The sequence below is a fragment of the Callorhinchus milii genome, unplaced genomic scaffold (assembly GCF_018977255.1).
Source record: "Callorhinchus milii isolate IMCB2004 unplaced genomic scaffold, IMCB_Cmil_1.0 Scaffold3, whole genome shotgun sequence".
Classification (NCBI taxonomy): Eukaryota; Metazoa; Chordata; class Chondrichthyes; order Chimaeriformes; family Callorhinchidae; genus Callorhinchus; species Callorhinchus milii.
The window spans coordinates 47,595,484-47,620,257 of record NW_024704744.1 but is presented as its reverse complement, the minus strand read 5'-3'; the positions used below and the strand labels follow the sequence as shown (position 1 = coordinate 47,620,257).

Sequence of the window (24,774 nt, the reverse complement as noted above, 5' to 3'; positions counted from 1 at the left end):
GCTTTGCCACGTCCTACCGACCTGATAGGCACTATACCCTTATGTATGTGAGGATTATTACACACTTTCAAATTATAAAAACACACATACATATCACACAAAGGGTAGGAACCCACTGCTCGGTATTCAAACCCCATGGAAACTTACAGTAATTGATTCATTGAGCTAAACAATACTTTCAAACGTTTATATAGTTTAGAGTCAATTTACACAATGTAGCGACGATCTCAGACAAGATCTGCAATTCTCCACTAATTGCAGATTGCAAAAGTGACAATCTAATTTCTACACTGTCATCGTGTGCTTTAACCTTCGTAGCCACTGCGCGCTTACCTTGGTTATAATCCGAAAGATTTGTATTCAAGGTTACTGGCAACATAATTTAAAATTAACAGGTAAACGACATGTCATTTTGAATTCGGAGTCCTTGAAAACTGCCCTAAATATTCCGTGAACAGTTTTGTTTTATTTGTATGAAGCCTTCTTCTGTGCTGCAAATTTCTATGGTTGTAGAGTTCTATTATAGAAACTATTTTCTGCTATTATTTTTGTCTTTAGTGCATACAATTCAACTCATTTTATGCTTTATACATACAGGCAGGCAGCAGGTTCACACTCGGGTAGGTATGTATCATAAATTCATAGATAGTTAAAATAAAAACAGGACGAATCCTTGATTTGCAATCGAAAAACACACGACTTGTATTAATAAACTTCCATATAATCTTTACCCTGCAGCCGAAGGCTGTACAATCGTCGCAGTGTGATAAAATATTTCTAGAAAAAAGGCGTAAACGTCACCCTTCCAGATTTAAAATTAAAATAATATAAAACTGAAATTTAACAGTAGATTTCATGTAAACGCACAGCGATCCTCGCATTACTCTGACTCAAGCACAGCATTCCAAAGGACCAAATCGCTTTCTATTCGCTCACATTGTACAGCATTTCTGGTCCAAACATAACTGCTAAATACAATATCCTTATCCAAGCATAACATTCCCCCCAATTATCCGGTTGTTTTATGCCGAGCGCACTAAATATGGTGAATCCACGCCAAATTTCTCCCAGAGTCAGCGGGACATTTTAGTAATTCCTTCTTTGTGGAATATTGCTTTTTTGTTGAGTGATTTGTTTCTGTTTTGGTCGAATTGTTGAATGAATGATTAAATGGGCTGCGGTACAAAGATTTGACAATTTACTACGTTTTGTCTTGTCTGCTGGTTATTGAAATTTTGATCCAGCATAACATTCCTTGGTAAAGCTAATGATGTCTTTACTGGGACTCAGTGGTACTGTAGTATATAACATAGTTCAGCAGACATGCATATGCAGCAATTACATACATTATATCCATACAGCCAAACCGCGCTCTCTGTGTGTACTCTGAATACATTAATGTAGCTCTGGTCTGCTTGCAAAATTCACACTGCTAATTTTGTCAATTATTCTTAAAACGCAAGGAATTTATTTTCACCGTGACCTTTAATTAGTTGACAATAGATGTTTTAATACCGCTGCATACAATGCATAGTATGGGCGGTCTGCGCCCAATTGATAGATGCCAACAGTGCATGAAAAATAACACTTAATTTAATTCTGTTCCTTCTAATGATCGCTTACTGGGGGTTGACATCACTGTCTTGGCAGTCAGGCAGGCGGGAGGACCAGTCTGATCATCTGCTTTCTCTCCCTTTTGAGATAATTTTATTTCCTTATGCTTAAACTGATCAATCCTATTGTAGGAATCATTTATTTTTTTGCAATCTGTTCCAAAGCTAACAATGGGAATCTGTTTTTGTTATTGCTTTATTTTGAATGTTCATGTACTTTATAAGCTCCACTAAAAAAAACGATTGCGTTAATGTTCGATGTACTGTTTATTAACTTAATAACAATTGTGCTTTCAAAAATAAAAATTAGATAGAATGATATCGGGATAACTGTAACCCTGACGGGATCTCATATTCAGTTACAATGCTTTGAATAAGAACCGAATTTAATAATACTTATATTCCTTGTGAGATCATATTGTGAAGGGTTTTAATGTTTCGTGTCGAATACTTTATGCTCAATAATGAGAGGACGCATTATCTTGTTATAGATGCAGCTCAGTTTGACAGCTTTCTAAGTAGTTCTTCAGGACTACCAACCTGTGTTTTATAGAGAGTACACATTCATTGGCTTTGCATGGCACAATCATGGTTGTTTGTTGTTTTACAACGTATTGACATTTACAGGTCTGGGGGCCATAATGGTAGCCTCTCGGACCAATCTGCGACCCCCCCCCCCCCCCCCCCCCCACCTCCCCCCCAAAAAAACGCGACTGAATGCAACTCGATCTGGTCTGTAAACTTTGCAGATGTCAACACCATGGAAAATCATGCATTTCCTATCCCCAACCCCATTGCACTGTTAACAAAAATGAATCAATCAGTATTTTAACAAAAAAAATCAAGCAACAAACAGCCGATATTTATTTTCCATACGAGTCTTTCAAATAGTTAGAATGCCTTTTATACATTTCAGTACTGAGGGAGTTTTATGCAGTTGGACTAATTTGACAGCATATTTGTTATAGAAATGAAACATCTTTTGAAACGGCCATAATTAATAATAAGACGAGTTAATTATTACATTAATCGAGTTTATTGTACCTTTTTTCGATGTGTAGAAAGAAGGTTACTATACACAGAAGAAAATGCACTGGATGTCTTTTAGAAATGTACTTTTAGATTTCATAGAGCAGGAAAGAAACGAGCTAGGTATGCTCACAAATAAGCTTCAGATTGTGCTGTGAGGAGCTGTGTTATTCAGAAGGATTGCTGGAAATTGGCTGGTTACTGATCTTGTCGTGTTACACAATGAAACCTGAGAATTTCTGTCACTCTGTGCATATGGTCCCGAGTGCTTTAATCCCAATTAGGGGCGGCTGACACACGGTCCTATTCATAGGGCTCAGGCTCTGAATTCATTTGCCTAGAAATGAACTTCATAAATAGAGTCTCTCCTAAATGTGCCCAATAGCAAGGAAAATCGAATTGAGTGGGGAACTCATTCTAATGCGATCGAGTGAGAAAAGGTATGAATTTATAAGGTACACCGAAACATTTCAATTCAGCCACAAGTCTCCAGCCCTTTATATTCATCACATCAACCGAAAAACGAGTAAAAGTTAGAGAATTCAGTTAAGAAAACAGTTGGCTTCTTTCACACTGATATCGTAGTATAAAGACATTTTCGATCTCAGTTTTTTTTTCAAGGGGACTTTAGATGTGTTTAACCTATTTGGAAAGAGCACATGCAAATCTGCATTTACTTTCGCTTCAGCAAATCTGGAACGTTATATTAATTAACGTTTAAAATAATAAATACGACATACGGTGGGTCCCCACAAATAACATTTCTTTTGGCAAAACATAAATCACTCACACTCACGAAAATGTGTTTCGGTTTCTTTTTTTTTGCGCTATTCTTCCTCGTGTGAAATAAATTAAAAAACAGAACCCGACCAAAACGCGTAATAGATACCAATATAAACAATATATGTTTTACCTCCTATATATTCAGATTACACTGCAATGAGTCGTATTTCCCTTATAATTTGCTGCCCTTTCTCGGATTCTTTACAGATCCTAAATATCTTTCAAACATATCATTCACGAGACACAGCAATAACAGTCTGTGTCGAAATACGGACTGTTTAATAAATATGTACCACAGCCTTTCCACCAATTATTGTTAAAATATATAACCGTATACATTATATATGTGTGGAGAGAGAAGGAGAAAGCGAGAGATAGATAGAGAGAGAGAGAGAGAGATTAAGAACAAACAGACGTATAAGACCAATGTCTTAGAGGAGTAGATTCGGAAAAATTCCTCTAAACATAGGAGTTTGCGAGAACTTTTGCTTTATTCCCCTGTTTGCCCATAATTAAGTTAGCTCTATATACAGGCATTCATGCTGGTTTGAATGTAATGTTGAACCTTCTCTAGCCAGAAGCATTTTGATGTGTTGAATGGAGCTCCCTGGTGGGACATTGGCCCAGGCTGCTGTGGTTCTGGACGTCTGTTGTTCCTCAACATTCATGGCTGATTATCTGGCAACCTGTTAAATCAAAAAGAACATTATGCCAAAAAATGTTACTTGATGGCAATGACAGTTCAGCGGCACGCGCAAAAGAGCTCAAGCTGGTGCAAGATCTCTTATCAAAGTATGATTTTTCGTGCAAAGCTGATCATCTTTCGTTGATAGCTGCGAAACAGCGTTCCTCCGCCAGTTAAAAGTCTGTGACAGAAAGCCCTGGAATGTTTTGATTATCCTCCAGTCCACAACATTGTCTTGGAATAAAGCTGAAACCATGTAATTAATGTGTCCTTTTATAAGACACAATACAGTCGTTCAAGCTATTTAATTTCATTTAATTTTCCATCCCATTTGCTTCGAACACTGCTTTTACTTTTAACACCCCAGCTTTCATTCTGGATCCTGCTCCAATAGGCACATTAGATTGGTTTCACCCTTGCTTTTTTTAGTTTTGTTCCAGGAGAAAATATAAAAGAAAACGTGTTTCTCCCCTCTTTTCTGGCCAATTTATTTCACTTGGAATGGTGCATCTTCAGCCAGAGTGGAAAAAATTGCCGGGCTGGTGTGAATGATTTCAGAGCAGGGGCTTTTATTTTGTGTGGCTGGGAACCAGTCACAATTGGCGTACATTAATAAATAACTTTCCTCGCAGTCAGCTCTTACATGGTCCTATTGATAAAATTGTTCGCGTGTCGTTCACGCTTTGAGATCATTAAATAAAGTATGGAAAGGCTCCACAAATGGAGCAGTGGGGTACCTTGCAGTCCAAAGCCATCTACCTCTGCTTGTCCAATTTAACTTGGTGTCATCCTAAAGTCGCCAGGCCAGAGGTTACAGGCACATGTTCATGGCTTAAATTTATTGCCCCTAACTTCTTGTTTCTTTTTTTCGGCTATTGAGAGAAGAAGCAGCCGAGAGTGATCAAAGGGGGTCAGACTTTGTTATTTTTTTAAAAAAAAAATCTCTGCTCTGCTTATTCAGAAGAGGGGCCAAATCCTTATCCCGCAATATTGCGAGACAGAATGAAGGATTGTGTCAAAAAAAAACAGAAAATAAACTCTTGCGTTGCAATTGACGTTGCAATTGTGATTCGATGCAATTCCCAATTAAAACTGTATTTTGATGCTATTTTAAAAAGAAGTGGACAAAGATATATGTGCCCTTCTCTCTCGGAAGTATCGGTGTGAACTTATTTATGTCGTTTGACTATACTGTATATGATATTAATAGGATGGGAAGAAATCTATACTACATATTAAGTCTTTTTAATATTGCATTTACGAACGCAAGCTAAATATTGAGATGACAACCAAAACCGAAAATGTTCAGGAAATAATGTGTCCAAGTAAACTAAAGGGTGATCTGTAGCTGGGTCTCTCTGGTGTCTCCACCGATGTCCTCGGTGGCTATGAGTAGACAGTGTTTCAGGTTTTGTCACATCTCAGTGTCTAATAAAAAAGCGTCTCCCGCGGCGGCATTTAGAAAGATACAAAAATCAATCTTTAAAATTATCAGCGCTTCCTCTACTACACAGTGCTACCATTGAAGGGGAATTATTTATGTGTTTGCTAATAGCATGAAATCAAAAAAAATCATTCAAATATTTAATTAATAGATACACTGCATTTAAAACGATCTCCTGCGGCTGGGGGTGGGGGTGGGGGGTGGGGGTGGGGGTGTGGGGTGGGGGATGGGGGGTGGGGGTGGTGGGTGCTATGGGAGTAAGTGTACAGCACATTAAACTCATCTCTGGAAATGCCTTTCATCGCTGTTGAATCACAGACTCTCGTAAAATTACTGTCACATTTTAATACGCTTTTTAAAAATATATCAGTGGTCTTTTCACCCAAACTACAATGCTTGTCATTAAAGAAATAAAAACGAGTCACACAAACACGGTCCATATCACCCTTAATTAAAACAATCACATTCTTATCATTGAAATTCTACAGGTTTGATTACAAAAATCGTATTTTGATATTTTTTAATTTTTTTAAAAAATCGTTGTTGGGTATTAGCTTTAAAAATAACATAAGGTTTAATAGATTTGGCATGTGGTTCAAGCTGTTTAATTTACATTAATGCAAGGTTAAACATTCAAACGAGTTATTTCACGTTGATAACCGTTTAACCCATTTTGCATCTTTCTGCACCCAGAGGAGACTTTGAGCTCTTATTTATTTATTTATTTGAAAAAGCAACCAGAATTGCCACGAATATTTGACATTATATTTGTGGCATATTTATCTTTAAAATGCATCCTCTGTTTCAAAGGATACGCAATAATGCAATGTATTATAAAACGATACATTCTGACCACCTCGTGGGAAATTAAATTCTGTCTTAAAGGAAAGGTGTGCGATTTAAAACAAGGTTCTGATGTTTTCTATTCGAACCACTTCCTTAAATATATATATATGGTCAAAGGCAACGTTTTGCAGTCGCGCTTTACAAGAAAAGCTTTTGAAAAGATGTGAAAAGGTGAACAATTTATTGCAGATCAGCCTGAGCTTCCCTTCACGGTTCCGAATCTGCTGGAAAAAAAAATATTTTTTTTTCTCTATTGGGTGAATTGCAATTCAATTCGATAGATTAAAACGATCCGTCCGTGCGGCAATATGGACCGACCGTTCATCCTTATATTTAACGGAAGAGCTGAACAAATGTAGATGGTGGTTATCTTGAGATGCTAAGCTACTTTTCTGGTGTTTTACCATCAAGTACCTGCCCCGTTTCTATGCGGCACACGCCGAATCAATAGAAGTTAACAAGTCTTCCAAACATTCCTGCTCTCTTTGTTTAACTGAGATCCACTCCTCTGAGAAAATAAAAAAAAACAAGGGGGAGAGAAAAATCTTTGAAGTATATTTAACCTGAAAGGAATCAGCCAAGTAGACTTAACTTTAGTCACTTATTTTCCCAAAGTTTTGTTGGTCGCAATAAAAGAAGGCAAAATTTATGGAGAAATTATACAGTGAATTTGTCACTTAAAATATCGTAACTGTCTGCTGGACAATAACACAAGCTGACGATTAATGGTCCCGCCAGACCTTTGATTCACAAGTGCCTTTTTTGCGCCCTTGACAAATTGGATTTTAGGAATGGGAAGGTCGCCTGGGCCATTGTTCCTGGCCATTTCGAGCACTTTATTATTCAGTTGGATAGGGAAAGTCTCCATGTGCGTCTCTCTGACCCTCTTGGCTGTGGCTCGCAGCTGTGATCACACCAAAACTCTCTCACCAAACTGAGCCACTCTGTGCACTCTGCTCAATGCAACGTCCCCCCTTTGGATAAAAAAAGCGCAGCGCACAGGCTCCGTCGCGTCATTTTGCAGGCGGAGATCATTCTGTGTCTATCTCTCTCATCTCTCTCATCCGCTGTCAATCCATCCCTCTTCCTCGTTCCTTCCCCCTGCATCCCCGGTGCCATGCAAACCCCCCGGAGCTCGGCGATCACCGTGACCGCCGAAAGCATCATCCCAGCCGGGCTGCGGCTGGGTCCAGTGCAAGGCATTTTTAAATTGGGCAAATACATGTCTGATCGCAAGGAACAGAGCAACAAGAAAAAGGTAACAGGATTTCGTTGCATTAATATATATTAATATATATATATATTCATTTCGAAAATGTAATCTTACATCTGCTTCGTCGTTGCTAGTTTGAGACATTGCAACTTTTGATCATTGCTGGAAGCAGCTTGTTAGCAATTTCAAACGAGCGTCTGATTTTTTTTCACTGAAAACCAAAATCAAACAATATTTCAGATCATTTTTTTTGGTGACGGGGGGAAAAAAAATCCCCAATTTTGAAATATGTTTTACGGGTTTTTCTTCGGGGTGTCTGAAGGCATGGACCCTAATCCATTGCTTACGAGTTAATTGGTTAATTGCATTTGCCTGCAATTTTCCATTCTGTGTAAACTTGTTAGTTATTGACAGAAAGCTTTCAGTGGGTGTCATTGTCGGTTGGTGTGTACAGCTATGGGGATTAATTTTGGGTTACAATTAACAGAACGGTTAGACCTCAATTAATGCATGTTTACTGCTGGCGATATGCATAGCAGAGATCGAAGCTGTTTATTGTAAGTGATTTGTTATTTATCTTACCTACCACTGGTTGATTTGGAGCATACAACGTACCACGAGAGTTCCCCCCACGGATATTTATCTCATACCTTGATTAAAATAATACTTAAATAGATTTGAACCTTTCTGGCGAGAAAATCAGGAATGGCTGTCAATACTCCACACATTCTCGTTTGATAAAGCTATATTTAATGATCGGTGAACACAATCAGCGGTCCTGTGAAATACACCAATAGCATTTATTGTGATAATAAATAGTTGTACCTCCAAGAATGATGTGTACATAGAAAATACATTATTCGGATTTGTTCGACTACAATTTTTATCGCGTAATACTGTATTACGATGGGCTTCATTAAACAGGTGCAGATGCTATGTCATATGTCATGGTCAACTTTTTAACGTCGTTAAATCCCTTTTTAAAAGCCCTGACAGACCCTATTATTTATTTCTCGTCTGTTTCGATTTTGCTTCTTGTTGCGGGAACCGTTCTGCTTAATTGCGGCTAACTTTTTTCAAATGATTCTCGATGGCTGAAGGGACTCGTTTATAGTTCATATTTTGTTGACGTTTCTTTTGCTGAGAGCAATCGATCTGGTTATTTTGTTCAGTGCTTCTGTTAGTTTCTCTGCTTGCACACTTTGATATTAAATATCGAACATAATTTATAGATCCCCAGCTAAACCGATGGAATAGGATTTTGAAAGAGATAAGTGCGGTTGCATCTCGAAATTCAATTACACCCTCAGTCCAAATGCAGCGCTTTATTAATGTGAACAGGTGTCACAGAGGCGAAAGGGGTGAATAAAGATGAAGATATTTTAAGCCATTCTTAAGGCGTCAGTTAATTTAACAAGCATTAGGTATGTTTTTGATACGTCATTTTCAAAATTTGTGTAAAGATTGATTCAAAAATTTGTGAAAAGTGAACTGCTGTTTTTTGGGGGGAAAAATCCAATTTCAAAACTCATACTTTAAATTCTACATTTGCATACATATTTTGGTCCATTTCACTTATCTCTTGTAAGTACCGTAATGTTGCAAAACAAAATGACATCGCCCGACATTAAAATCTAAAAATATAAATATTTCCAAACCTTCCGATTTCCAGGGTCGAGATCTGAGCCCCGACCCCTCTTATGTAAAACCCAACATTTCTAAACTTCGTTCGCTTTAAGCAGGACTACGTATTCCGGGGTTCAATTTTAGTTATCATAATTATTAACCATTTCCGATCCAGTTAATTCTCATTCAGGTAACATACCTAGCGCTCACTTTAAACCAACTGCCTTGACTTTCTCATTGAATCATTTCAAACGCTATTTGTACCTTACAACAGCGCCTTGGGACGTCCTCCAGACGCGAAAGACACCATACAAATGTAATCCTGTTGTTGGACAACTAACCAAGTTTAAATTACTGGCAATTGCTTTACCTCGTATTGCAACCAACAGAACAAAACACACACAAAGCACGCCGGTGTTCTGCTTCTGTTTTAATCTTAACGTATTTTATTGCTTTTTTTTTCTGTTGCTGTGACCATACGCTGCTCGATTTGCACGAGAAGCCTACAGTTAAAATGGGAAACAATGGAGTAAACGATATGATGAACGAAAAAAAACAATTGCAGAAAACGCTGTTAGTGGGGTTCCTTTTGTAAAATGTAGTGCTGGGGATTTGTTTCAGGTGCGGTTTGTCAGAGGGGACTTGGTTGATGAGGCGGGTGACCCTGTCCCAGAATGGATAGAGTTAGTCCGAGCTGCCAGACATAACCAAGAACAGAATCTGGAGGCGATCACAGAGCTGCCGGGGGGACAGGTACGATACAGAAGGCCTTTTTTTTTTTTCTGGAGATTTCTCATTTATTTTTTAATCGGTCAGAAAACAAATACGAAATGGGATGCAATCGCTGTATATATTTTTTATATTATTTTCTGCTTCCTCCACGCAGATCTTTTACAGAGCAATGAGAGACATCCAGCCCGGGGAGGAGCTGTCAGCCTGGTATTCCAGCTCACTGGCTCAGTGGTTTGATATCCCAACCACAGCTACACCGACACACGATGAGAAAGGTACGGACCGGACCGTGCGTACAGTTTTACTGGATAAGGATGCAATATCAGCTTTGAAATGTTTTTCTTTGTTTTTTTTTAAAAGACATTCAACCCAAGTATCCCCACTAAACCAATATATATGTGCATTTGCCTAACCACGTTTGGAGGTATTGTACAGTGATTAATTTCAAGGCTGCCATCTGTACTGCACGCACACAACCTATTGCACATGTTGAATACGTGTGACTGTATAATGCACTGGAGCATACACACAACCACCCATGATTTATGTATTAACATACTTGTGGCTATCCTTCAAACTGTATCCAACACGTATAATTTTTTACTTTATTTTAAAAAAAACCTCTGACGTTATATTCCGATGCACCGAGAAACGTCAAGAGGGAAACGTTCTGCAGTACTTTTGCTTCATGTAAATGAAATAGGTTTATGGGATGAAGTTAAAGAAGGCGGACTTTTATTTGTGAAAAGAAGGCAGTGTTTGCTAAACTGTTGTGGGGGAGGGGGGTGGGGGGGTGGGGGGAGAAGTGTGTGTGTGGGTGAGGGGACGTCGATGACCACTGGGGAGCCGACAAGACGGGTGACCTCAATATTCTGAATGTGTAAGCAATATAATTAATATAAAATATCAATGTGGGAGTTGCTATATTTAAGTACAGTTAAAGCCTTAAAACTAGTGGAAGTGCCCGATCAAAAAGAATGCAACGTGGGAGCACGAATCTATGAGTAATTTTACTAAACTATAGATTTAATGTGGAAATACGAAGCCACGTTTCAGTTTGCAATCTTCCTTTGTGGTTCTATCTCAACTAAGACAAGGCAATAAATCGCCACGACCACAGGATCACCAGAGTAATGGAAACTTGTTTTATTTATTAAAGCGACTTGTCGTTTCTCAGTGACTCAACTTAATGTTTCTGACCTAATGAATACATAAACAAAGGAATACTTTTAAACGCGTTATGCTGCAACAGGTACTGCAGTGGGTTGAGGAAAAGTACAAAACATTGATTTTTTAAAAAAAATAGTGCTGTTAGATAGACGGTCAATCTGTCACGTACTGAGAATCTCTATACACATGGAAATGAAACAAATGACTGAGCTCGATATGCTGTGAATTTACAATTGCAATACGACATACGTACTGCATTTTATTGTTCTGCAAGTGCGAGGACGAGATGTCAGATTGCGTTGAGTTCTGTGTGATTGGGATGACTTGTGCAGAATCAGAAATGTTCTTACAGAAACAGCACTTGTCTTGACATCAGTTTCTGCCGAGGGTTAAATAATGGGTAGACATCGCTTGGCCTAGACACTGTTATAGATTTCACTTGTGCAATCGAGGAATTATATTGATGATCTGCTTAAACACACATCCAGTTTATTCTGCTTAGAATTGGATTGAAGCACTCAATCAAACAGTTAACCGTTTTAATATTAAATGTCTATTTCTCAGGATAATGCGTTTTACAAACCTTCTACATTATTACGTACACACCACGATTTGGTCTTTTTAAGAAGAATTAAAGCCTTAAAATTAGTAGAAGTGCATGATCAAAAGTAATGCAAACATATTGGAAGAAAATCCAGATAGGCATACCTTGTTGCGATTCGCAAAAGGTTGAAATCTCCGCAAGCCAATGTTTTTCATAACCATACATTTCTTTGGAGATATATACCTGTTCATATTTATCCATACCACCCATACATTAGCATTCATTTAGTTTAGTTTCCTGTAAATTCGAACTGAATATTTAAATGTCACTCAAATATACGCACCTTTATGTACACAGAATTTACATATTTGCATCTGCTTGTGTGACATAAACACTTATTTTCCCTTGAACGTTTTCACCCACAATTAGCAAATACACATGATAGATCTAATTGTGACAATCTATGGGTTTTATGTCCACGTTATTAGACTGCAAAACAGTGTAGATTGCTATTGTGGGGGTGAAGGGCAATTGTACAGAAGCTTCCCAGATCTATATATATATTGGACCTTTCTTGTCATCAACGCCAGAAACACGCCTTTCACATATGGAATTGTAAATCCAAACAATGTGAACAAGTGGCCCGAAATTCCACATAGTCTAAGCCCATAAGTCAATTTTGTTTTGAAATGTAAGACTTCGCAGAATCGTAGAAAGCTCTTAAATTCAACTTACATTTGAAAACAGATCCTTTCTGGGACATGACGAACCGCAGCTTCCAAATTGAGACTGGAGTTAAGCATTTTCGTCAACAAAATACACAGTCACTACATTTTACAGTATATTCTGTGAAGCGCTTCGAGACACTTCGACGACATGATAAGGTGTTATATTAAATGCAAGGATTATTATTATCATTTTCCACGCTTTTGAGCAAGCTTAACTTTTTAAAGATAAAATAATCAGTGATATGGAGTGAGACTAGATGGAATTTCAGACCTTTATTGTTTATTAATCTTATTAAGAGTTATTTATATATTAGGTACTGCTGAGATTCAATATTTTAACTGGCAGTTAAAAAAGTATGCACACGGATACAATGTATTTTAACAAAAGTCATCCTTTGCAGACAAAATAACATTTTTGCTTAAAACGTTTTGTGATTTGGTGTTGTTTGGTTGGGTTTTGTCAATGAGAGATCACGACATGATGATCCTTACGGCTAAATCCTTCAATGCTGAATTGCACTGATAGTTCCCAAGAGGTGAACCTTATACTAATTCATAAGGATAAAATCATGCTGTAATGTTGGTTTATCACCGAAGTGGTGAAAATGGACTTAGGAATCTATACAAAAAAGGTAAAATTTGTTGACATGTTCAAATGCAATATTTTAATCCTCTATGGGTTAAATATTAGGAACTATTCTTAAGTGAGTTCAGATAACAGATGTCCGCTCGCTGTTTCCAAACTTCAGTATAGGGGAGGAATAATGTAGAGATTGAGACATCTATTGGCATGACAGGTTGTAGCTGTAGAGCCAGGTAATAGGATTACTGTGGTTCGAACACAGCACCTCAACCCGCCTTAGCAATTAAAAGTAAGGTTTGCAGACACTCCCAAAAGCCAGCAGACAGTGTACAAATCCTCTGGCTTAGACTTCCTATAAGGCTCTACAAAGACCACCTACTATAACCCAGGCTGGATAGGCTGCGCATGAGAGAGCCTGAATAATATTACACAGAAGAGAGAGCAGGAGCTACTGTTGAGCTTCTTGTTGCTTTTGTGGGTATAAACTGCAAAGTATGTGATTGCAAACAGCTCAAGGTGTTGTGGCGACCGTCAACTACGTTGTAGAATTACATTGCAATGAAGTTTTATCAAGATGCTGCAACACAGACGAAACCAGGTCGATTGGCGACAAGGTTTTACCATTTATAAATAACTGGATAACTGCATAAGTTAAGTAATACAATTCCCACGAGTCTTACACTTACTTTTGTTAAAAACTATCTCAAACCATATAAAAATATCACCTGATTATCTATCGTGGTGTCCTCCATCATTTTCTTTTAAATTGACTTCATTTTGTGAGGGTGATCCATGCAATGAGTGCCAGAGCATCAAACCCGTATCACTATTTGAGTTGGAATTCAGGAAATTTACCTGAAATTGTCACATAGATCATTGGATCAGGGATTGTGCACCTTTGGGTCGTATGATTGTACCAGAAGTTTTTATTCCATTTGAATACCCCGATACCTGACAATATTGGCTCGCTTTCACTTTCCAAATGTGTAGATTGAAAAAAACAGAATGGAGTCAATTTGCTTCTATGTATTTTTAAGTATCCAGAAACACCCAACAACAACAACAAATTATATTTGTATAGCACCTTTCACGTCGGGGGGACGTCCCAAGGTGCTGGACAAACACCTACATTAGTGTGTGATAATCTTGTACAGTTAATCCACGAGAAACTCAGTTGGAACCTAAAATGCATTTCAACAGGTAAAAGGTTATGATTTCCACTTTACAAGTTTCTGGTTACTTTAAATCCTTGAAACCCAATCCTTTTCTAATTCATGGAGTGGAGGAGAGAACGTGTTCCTTAACCTCTTTTCACATAAATATTAACTTGGATTCCAGCAGTGCAGTACATTTTGACGTTTCAAATCCCCAGTCGCATTTTTAAAACTATTTGTTTCAGTGAATTATTCCAATAGCACACGGATAATATAAAATGCAATTCGAACATGTACGCTTTGAAACAGTCAATTACATTTTTATTATTGTATAATATTGCCCTTCCTACTTTGCATGTTTACCTGAATGCCCCCCTTCTATGCTGTAAACGTTGTATGATTCTATAATTCTAATTGGAAAACGTATCTCATAGTGAATATTGCAGACCGCAAGAAAAAATATGATCCCGTTAATAGACAGAGAATCGTGTTGGGAGACCACGTCTGTAAAGAGTGCACCGAAGGAAATAAAGAGGGCAAAACGGGTGTGATAAAAATAAAGAGGAGAGAAAGAAAACTCAGCAAGAAGGGAAGAAAATTGGATTTAAAAAAAATGCAAAATGGTGTTTAGATTGTAAAGTGAACATCTTGATGTCATTCTTTGTTTGCAAGGTTTACAAATGAGTACACCTTAAGGAATTGTTGCGGGTGAATAGCAAAGCTCATATGTGTATTGTTCTGATTTTAATGAGAAGCTCATGATGTATAGATTGTTCTTTGGGCAGTTTGCTCAGTTCCTTGCCATACGCCTCCTTTCTTTAACATCAACAGATGGACCAACTGCATTGTTTCAAGCGCCCCATGATTTCAAGGAACAGCTGTTATCACCTCCAAGGCTAGCAAAGGCCAAAACATTATAACTGTCTGGATTGTACATGCCTGATCAGGCTTGCATTTCCTGGTTAGATAGAATAATCAAATAATAGATCTGAGAATTACTTCAGAATCATCTCACCAAATGAATTGCCTCATTGACTTCTTGGTACATTTATTGACATTTAAGCAGATAATGAAAGAATGTGGGTCATAGTAATGGATGAGGGGGTAAGCACTTGTTCTAAATAAGATAATCTCTTAAAGACTAAATACCAAGGATTTGATACATGATAGTTTGAAGTTTGAGCTAATTACAACCCATGCATTTTTCAGCCCTGACTGATGAAATGTTATTGATAACTAGAAATCCTATCATATATTTTATTGTCTTTGTGTTGTGGCATTCAGTTGACTTAGAGTACTTTTATTAGAGTTAATGAGGCGATTTGAATACTTTGTTCTATTTCTTATTGTAGCCATGTATTTTCCAGTGATATTTTTTATTTGTAATATCCATGGAAAATATTTATGACCACATCACCCAAACTTACCTTTCTCTTCTTTACCTTTTTTTTTCAGGAGAGGAGCGTTACATTTGTTGGTACTGCTGGAGAACATTCAAATATCCTAACACTTTGAAAGCTCATATCCATTTTCACTGTGCTTTGAGCAACGGCAGGGGATTCATCAATAACCATCAATCCAGAATCTCGGAAACTTACACCCGCTCTCCTAAATCAGCCGACATAGCTAGTGTATCAACACCTCTGAGGAATGGCCATCAGATCTCGTCCGGCTCTATCGATGGGGTTAAGCGAGCAACTTCGCCAGTCTCCACCAAAATGCCTGTGATCAAGAAAAGAATGGGACTCGAGGATGAACAGGACAGAGCATTGGACATGAGTGTTAACTCAGCCAGAAACCATGGACCTCTTGCAACTATAAGTGGGACTTCTTCAATAGTCAATGCTATGGGCTTCCATCCTGGTATTAGATCTGCCTTTAAACCTACCGGATTATCAAAGTTAATATCTTCTGATCCAAGAGAAGACAGCACTATTAAAATAAACGGATTGGGGTTTAATAAACTATTGAGCAACATGAAATCGCCACGTTCTTCCAGCGAGACTATGGTCGCAAATCACTCTTCCAAGTGTGTCCACTCCATAGAGCCCCCGTCCCCTGTGCTACCATGCAGCAACACATTGAGGAGTTTCCCTTTATTTCCTCACTTTGAAGAGACATCTGCATTCAAGCATGTCGAAAGGGGCCTTCACACTAATTTATCTCCTAACCGTTATACTCCAATTCCAACAGGCGTTCATTTTGAGAGGTTTTCCATCCCGTCATTTGAAGGAGTAAAACCTTACTCTGGAGAATGCAACATCCCCTTAATGCCCTTAACGGTCTACAATGGGGAACTTCTCTACAGCCCTCCCTATTACCCCTTAAAATTTCACTTCAGCAATTTGATCAAATATCCAGAGTCTGTAACCTATTTTGGAGCTCCAGCACTCAACTCAGAACTTGGCTCCATCACCAACATTGACAGAGAAATCGCCATGCACACCCAACAACTGTCTAGCATTGCTGCAGAAAAGAGCAGAGCTAGACTGGAGTCCATACCCACCACCACCACATCCAGTGGGAAACCCAAAAAGGGCCACCTCTGCTTGTACTGTGGAAAACTCTACTCCCGTAAATACGGACTGAAAATCCACATGAGGACACATACAGGCTACAAACCTTTAAAATGCAAAGTCTGCCTTCGACCCTTTGGCGACCCCAGCAACTTAAACAAACATATCCGCTTGCATGCGGAGGGTAACACGCCTTATAGGTGTGAGTTCTGTGGCAAGGTGCTTGTGCGTCGTAGAGATCTCGAGAGGCACGTTAAATCGAGACACCCAGGGCAAACTCTGCACAAAACAGAGAATAAAACTGAAACGTCTTTGGACGACGCTGAACAGAAGACTGACAACAGCAATGAGAGCGACGTAGATGTTTGTTTCACAGATGATCAGAGCGATCAAGATTCGGCGAAGAACAACGACCAGTAGATATATAACAAAGGACTGACGCGAGTACATACTAAATTGCCAAACAAAAAGAAAAAAAATCAAATTCTGCTTGAAAATGTCTAAAGATATCTCTGACTGTTTATTTTGTACATACAATGATAGGAATAGTGCCTTTCGGTTACTGTTAACGCAAGGGTATTTATTAAAGATCCACAATATCCATAGATTTGGCCAGTATATAAGTACCATATGACTTCAGTTGTGATACTGTATTATGTGATTACAAAACGTATTCAAAAATATCCATATTTTTAAAAGAAGATTGAAGTTGAATAAAACACATTATCAAATCATCTACATATAATCCTCTTGAGTATTTACCTGCCGATTTAATGGCATAAGTATCCGTATTAATCAAATCGACATATTTCCATTTAGTACTACTTACCTCATCTGGGAATCAGATGATCGGTAGGTTGGATAGGTGCTAAGAGGGGAAAGGTTGGCAATTTAGAAACATATGTTAAGGTCAAACTAGTTTATTAAGAAAACCGAAAGCTGAGAGTGACTTGAAAATTAGTATTGGGAGCAATGGTTCATTTGTGTGTGTGTGTGTATGAACTCGCGTCTTTTAAAAGACAAGCATTAAAGCACTATGAGGCGACGCAAAGCATAAGGCAAGAGCAATTTTGTTGATAGATCAGTAGTTAAACTATTTAAAATCGGACATCCACGATTGTTTGGGACGTCATTCTGTAAATACGTTTTCTGAGAACATAATAAGAGCATGAATCTGAAAGCACGTGATAATGCTATATATAATTTTAAAGAAAATATAATTTTCTCTGTGAAGTAGCAAAACACTATTGTTGTGTATTTTATGTTTTTACATTGAATGATGTACAGTGCACTTGTTATTTGCTTTTTTGTTCCAAAGCATTGTGCGAGAATTTTCGAATAAACGTACTTAAACTTTTCACGATTTTACTTTGCCTCATTCTTATTTGGTTTCCTAAAGGATTCCGGTTATGATAATTTTTTTTAAAAGCTGTATGATTATGGCAGCGTTTATTCTAACTTTTCTGGTGTAGTTATTAAAATGTCATAAGAATAATTGGCGATTTTCTTCGAAAATAACACATTCTCGTGAGTGGGGGGTGGGGTGGGAGGGGATTATTAAAAAATATATAAAAAATAATCTTTCTCATAAAACTGTAAAACAAGCCTTCGCTCTGTAATCCACAAATTAAGCGGATTAAAAATGTTGAATTATTGCACTAATATTCAAAGATAAATTTATATTTGGGGTAAGTTTGGCGGCGTTTCCTAACGCGTTCCTTGTATTACATTTTATCCTTTTATTTGATCAAATGGTGTTACATTTAATAAACCATCCTTTTAGTTCTTGCTGCCCTGCAATAGTACAGGGATTATTATAATATAGATACGTCAGATACTATAGTGATACATTTATTTCATCTTTGTGCTTTGCGAATTTAAAATCTAAATAATCCACATTAGTAAAAGACATACCACTCACAAGTACACCATTGAGAAGGGGTGGAGTGTTCTTCTTTAATCTAAGGATTAGTTACAACTTTGATCTGTGGTGGAGGTTACAGGTGTGGTTCAACATTTTGGTCCAGTGTTTTACAGAAAAGATCAACTGTGTAGTTTCCTCAGACAATAAGTTTAACGGATCCATTTTTTTACAGAATGCATCTTAGTTTTATTCAATACTCGTTCTGTGTTTGGTTGCTGTGTGATCTGATATTGTTATATCACTTCCATATGGCAAATTGGGACAGGGTGGAGGTGGGGCTTGCTTTTATACAGAGTGTTCCGGATTGCTTTCACGCAGCGATGAGTTCAAGGAATCACAGGGCTGGCTGTACCATTGACATAGAATCGACTAGAGGATTAGAAAAATATTGGTCCACCTCGCCAATTCATTGGAGCTTTGCACTGGCTATGGTATAAACTGGGACAAAATGAATTGAGCAAAAATCAAGTTTGCAGATTTCTCAAGGAACACAATTGAACGCACTTAAGGTTTTTCACATTAATTGAAAATTGCTGAACTCTTCACTAATAAAAAATACAATTCGGACACCCGTTCAGTGGAATTGTGCATATGTGTACTGCATGTGTGCGCGCAGACCTTTTCTTTACTTGCAGTTAGCCCAGGGCAAGAGCAGAGCCGAGTTGGCATAACATCTTCAGTCTGCTGGATACCTCTAACAGTGCCTGTAATGTGATTGAGGCATCCGTCACTGTGCTATGGTTTTCTACGAAGACCTATTTAATAAACCCACACAGCACACCCAGGACTCAGCCACACCTCAAAAACATTCAAAATTGTGACCTCCTGTAAAGTGCCGGATGATAGCAAATGCTCAAAGCAATTCTTCCCTGCAGTTACATCTACAGCTCTTCCCTTCCAGCAGATAATCATCCGCTGGGTTGTTTAAAACCATTAGCGAACAAATAGAAGTGTTTCAAATTGGTTGTCTGGAATAACATTGACTTATCCATCACTGTGACCCTTCTGCTTGCAGGTAGTTTTTAAACAGAGGGCACACAATGAAATGAGATATGGTTCATAAATCAGAAAGTCACAGGCGTCACAACAAAGGGTGAGTTAAGTTACTACGGGCCAGTGTTGAATCATATCGCACAGCATTTTATTGTATACTTTGTTTAAAGGTAATTCAAATTAAAATGTGAAGGACAATAATAATAATAAACTTTGCTTGTGATATAGCGCTTTTCACGTTTTCTAGACGTCTCAAAGTGCTTCACAGAATGTACTGTAAAGTGAATTGACTGTGTATTTGTGGGCGAAACGCAGCAGACAATTGCACACAGCAGTGTCCCACAAACAGTTGTGGATGGAATAACTAATTTTATTTTCAGGGATTATTACTTTATTTTTATTACTTTTATTTTTTTCTTGAGGGATTATTATCAGGCGTGTAGAATAAGGAACCTTGCCCAAGGTTTCGCCCTGCCCAGAATCTGTTAATATCAGATGCGAACTGTAATTTCTGGGTTAGTTTGAACTGATAATACTGGGCTTTCTCACAAAATTGTTTGCTCTCAGTAACGATACAATTATTGAGATGGGGTCTCCTGGTGTGCCATAAATCAAGGTGAGTCATAAAGTGGCAGTATAGCTCAGGTGGTAGCACTCTCACCTTTCACTATTTCCACTATTCAACTTCCACTATTCAACTTCCACTATTCAAAAAAGGCATAGAAGTTTCTCCTGATATGCTGGTCAACAGTCCTCCGAATAAACAAATCAATGACTGCATGGTTGTTTGTGGGACCTTGCTATGTACAGAATGGCTACAAAATAGTCACTACGTTTTATAGTAGTTACACAATAAAGTACTACAAATATGCAAATTATTTTTAACTCAATCTCAATCAACATGTTGTTTTGTTGAAGCAAACAAAGGAGCATAAACAAGAGAGATGGGTCACTTGAAGGAGTAAGACTGATGACCGCACAATCCTCTCTCAAGGCCAGTCAAGGTATCACAAAGATGGAGAGAAAACTACCAGCCCAAAGACAGAGGTTCTTGATAATGATGCTGACTATTATTTACTCATTTAATTACAATAGTTACAGACAAGTGGTCAGGTTACATTGATCATTCACTTCATGGCTCTTTGTGGGACAGAGCTGGATGAAAACTGATTGCTTGTTTGCCTACAAAATATAGTCACCGCACTTTACAGTATATTCTGTATATTTGAGACGTCTTGAAGACATGATAAGGTGCTCTATCAAATGGAAGGATTATTATTATTATTAGTAGTAGTAGTAGTATTATTATCCTGTGAGGTAACATGAAATGTCCTCCCAACATGAAAGGCATTAAAACTAAAAGTGCAGTAATTTGTAAGTATTTTGAAACAAGGAATAAAATAAGAAATTCAGAACAGTAATTTTATGAATGCAAAAAGGCAGAGTGGGTATGAGAATGTCATGAACAAGTGAAGAATGAAATACTTTTATTTACAATATTACATTTTCCTAAGGCATTAAATATATCCAGTTATACACCAAAATGAATAAAAATTCTACTTTCTCTATCGTTTAAAAAAAAATTAAGCTAAATAATAAAATGTTATTCAGAAAGTGACCAGCATTTGCAGCTCCTCCTGGATCTTGGGGCAGATTATCAGCATTCCTACTTGCCGCTACATTTTCTCTTAGATATCCTGGATGTGGCAGCTCTTAGTGACATATGTGGATTGGCCATACTTTTTTGGTTGGTATGTGAACTGTCAGTATTGATATTAATGGGAATAAAAAGATCTGTTGATGCTCTATAACTACATTACATTATATAAAATTGTACAGAGTCTAACTCAGTTACAACTTTAGGCACAATTTTATTGACACAAATCACTGAGTCCCTTTTAGTTGATTGCCCTAATTTAGTCCTATCGTCTAACACTGTGGTCTCAACATGAGTTGATACGACAAAAGTGCACGTACAAGCTCCAACTGATGCCCTGGTTATGCTGCATTCATGCCTTGTGGCAGTGTGGTACTCCCTTTCATGCAACACTAACTCAAGATGTGCTCTGTAACTTTGTCCAACAAGCTTCACTGCGCAGTTTGGCATTGGTTCAAAATCACTTGCAAAAGGAAGCCTGTGATTATTACAGCTTTGGACCGATGCATTTTTAATGCAATTTTAAACTTTATCTGGCGTGCTTTGTATCCCCTGCTTGATCCTTTCCACTATTGGTGGCAAGCTTCAGGCATTTTGCCCCCCGCTCTCTGAAACTCCCTCCTGGTGTTCCTCCATTTCCTTCCTGAACAACAACAACAACTTGCATTTATATAGCACCTTTCACGCGATGTAGGGTCCCGGAGCAGTTTCCTTCCTCCTCACCTTTAAATGGGACCTTAAGAGGTATCTTTTTGGAACCATGCTTTTGGACACCTTTCCACTTCCCATCCTCCAGAGTGCCCTCCATCCACAGCATGAGCTGCTAGTCAGCAATGCCTTGACATTTCCTCCCAACATGAAAGGTGCTCTATGAATGTAAATTGTTCTTCTTCTTGTTTAATTGCCATCAAATTCTAATTATTGACAAGAAATGAATCCCTCTTAATTTCTCTCCTATTACTATGAATCTGACCAGCAATCAGAAGCTAGGAAGCGGCAGTGGCAACTTTCAGTCATTGCCTCACCAAGAATTTCCCTGTCTGGCAGCGAGCATTGCAAGACCATCAAGCAGGAGGTGAGTGAATTGGACAAGGTCAACGGGAGAGAGGGACCAACGTAGGAGCAAAGGCCAGTGGGAGAGAGGCCAAGACATTGGGTATGTGCGAAGGGCCCACAGCCATAGTAACAAGATAGTCAAACTGTTTAAGCAAACTCTTAGGTTGCCAACAGAAGTGTGCCTCACCTGTCACAAAGGTCACCATCTGCATTGGTTTGAGTGTGGATCAACAGAACACTGATGAAGGGTCATAACCCAAACAATGAAACCAAATGGTATTGTTCTGTTAAAAGAAAATTGAGCTGCTGTTTACCTTCAATATATCTTTTTAAGAAACAAACCTTATGAAGGTTTGTGCCTTTATGTTTCAGTGCATTATTTTTCAAACCATTAATGCAATAATACAAGGAAAGTAGGAATAAATAAGCTTCCTCCCTAACTATAGTCTATTTGAGTTCAGCAACATTGCTTACAAGATACATGGAAAAGATAATTTTATTTGGAACTATAGGCAACCTGAAACACTTCAACACTTCTATTACTACTTCTAATTCACACCCCCCCACCCCCCCCCCACCCCTTTGAAAAAAAGTCACTACCACTAATTTAGCTTTTCTTAAAGACTTTTAACAAGGTTTTTAGGTAACTTGATGCAATTTCTGAAAAATAAACATTAATATTATTTATAGTGATTTGCAGGATGAGGAGTATCAGAGAGAATAGGGGAACTGTTGTGAGAGCGACCTCTGACAATGCAATACCCCCTCCTCCCAGCACTGTGTTGGAGTGTGAGTTTCAATCCTGAGTTCAAAATCCCAATGTGAAGCTTGAACCCACACCAAGAGGTGTGTGTATGTGTGGAGTAAGGAATCTTGCCTAAGGTTTTGCCCCGCATGGAATTGAACCCAGGTCCTCTCGCTTTTGGGGCGAGCACTCTAACCACCACACTATGCATGTCACTCATGCAAGGTCTGCCCACAAGGAAAACAATGAAACACAATTTCAGGCACTTTATATGCTTGCATTCTGAAAATTCTATTCAACTGTGGACATTTCCTGAAAAAAGTATATTTTACATTTGCAGTCAAAGAGAAATTATATTATAGATACTATATAAAGTAATGACGATATCATGGATTAAATAGCACTTATGTACGGTTCCTCATTGATTTTGATATCGGGAATCAGTTGCCCAGAGTCAATTTGGAAACTGATGAATATTTTAATGCAATGTTACCATCGACCAGGTGTAGTTATTTTGCCAAAAGGCTCCACATATCAATCTTGGAAATTATTTTAACAGGTTAACTTTTTTTTATCATTCCCGTTAAAACAGTAAGATATAGTGGTGTAAATGTGGATTTCAAAGTTACTGTTGGAACAAATTAGAGTCGCACTGTGGTATGATTGATCTAATTTAGGCCAACCACTTTTACACTACACTGTAAGGTTCCAGAGGATTGTTTCTATTCCAGATTGACAAGAGATAGGATTTGTTTCCAAATATACTAACTAATAATTCATATATTTTGTATCCAAGATATCAACATTAATAATTTGTTGTGCATTTTTACACATGGTTCTCCACACAAAGAGCATCCAATCCTAGCCAGAGTGGGGATTTTAAAAGCAGATTAGAAACTGAGAGAAGATTTTGTTCTGAATGGAGATAATGCACTGAGTGGAGTGAAGATAATGTGCTGAGTTGAGAGATAATACACTAAGTGGAGAGATAATAAGGGGCTGGAGGTAATTTTATTACGGGGAGAGATTGTTATGGGCAAGCCTAAGATAGAAGGGTAAAGTATACCTGAGTCACTAGCAGATGTACCCAAATCAGCTTCTGTCATCCTCTCAAGAGTTTCCAGGCCAACAATTCCACAATAGTGTCTTTTGTTCCGCTCAGATCTTTGAGCTCCTGTATCATCCACTCATATAGTGTAATTCCAGATATCAATTAAATTGTCCTTTGCTGTCAATTCTTCGCATTGTATGATGAGTAGGTCCATTACAAACCATATTTTCCAACACCTGGAAATTCATCCCTGCCATGGTTTCAGTCCTGATGACACCAGTAGGATCTTTCATCTGTGGAACACAAGTGGTCCTGGTAGAATGAAGCAGATTTTAATGTGTTATTGATATCCTTGTGTTTCACTAGGTTATCTTCAAGATACATGAAGACATTTCACAGTTTTGTTTACCATGTTGAAAATGTTATATCAGATAATAATAATCCTTACATTTGATATAGTGCTTTTCACATGAAAAGGTATATAATAATAAGAAAAGGTATAATAATAATCCCTCCAAAACAAAAAACAATAATAAATTGTTCATTTTCAATCTACGACTGTTTGTGGGACATTGCTGTGCGCAATTGGCTGCCGCGTTCGCCCACAAATATACAGTCAATTCACTTTACAGTGTGTTCTGTGAAGCGCTTTGGGACAGCCTCCCGACGTGAAAACTGCTAT

General features: G+C 38.0%; 1 protein-coding gene across 1 annotated transcript; it reads left to right on the top strand.

Annotated features, from left to right (window-relative positions):
• Nucleotides 1-7,517: 7,517 nt before the first annotated feature.
• Nucleotides 7,518-17,273, top strand: prdm13 (PR domain containing 13). The gene is made up of 4 exons (XM_007892957.2): nt 7,518-7,658; nt 9,861-9,992; nt 10,126-10,246; nt 15,606-17,273. The coding sequence occupies exons 1-4, from the start codon at nt 7,518-7,520 to the stop codon at nt 17,084-17,086; spliced, it is 1,875 nt and encodes a 624-aa protein (XP_007891148.2). The 3' UTR covers nt 17,087-17,273.
• Nucleotides 17,274-24,774: the final 7,501 nt, after the last annotated feature.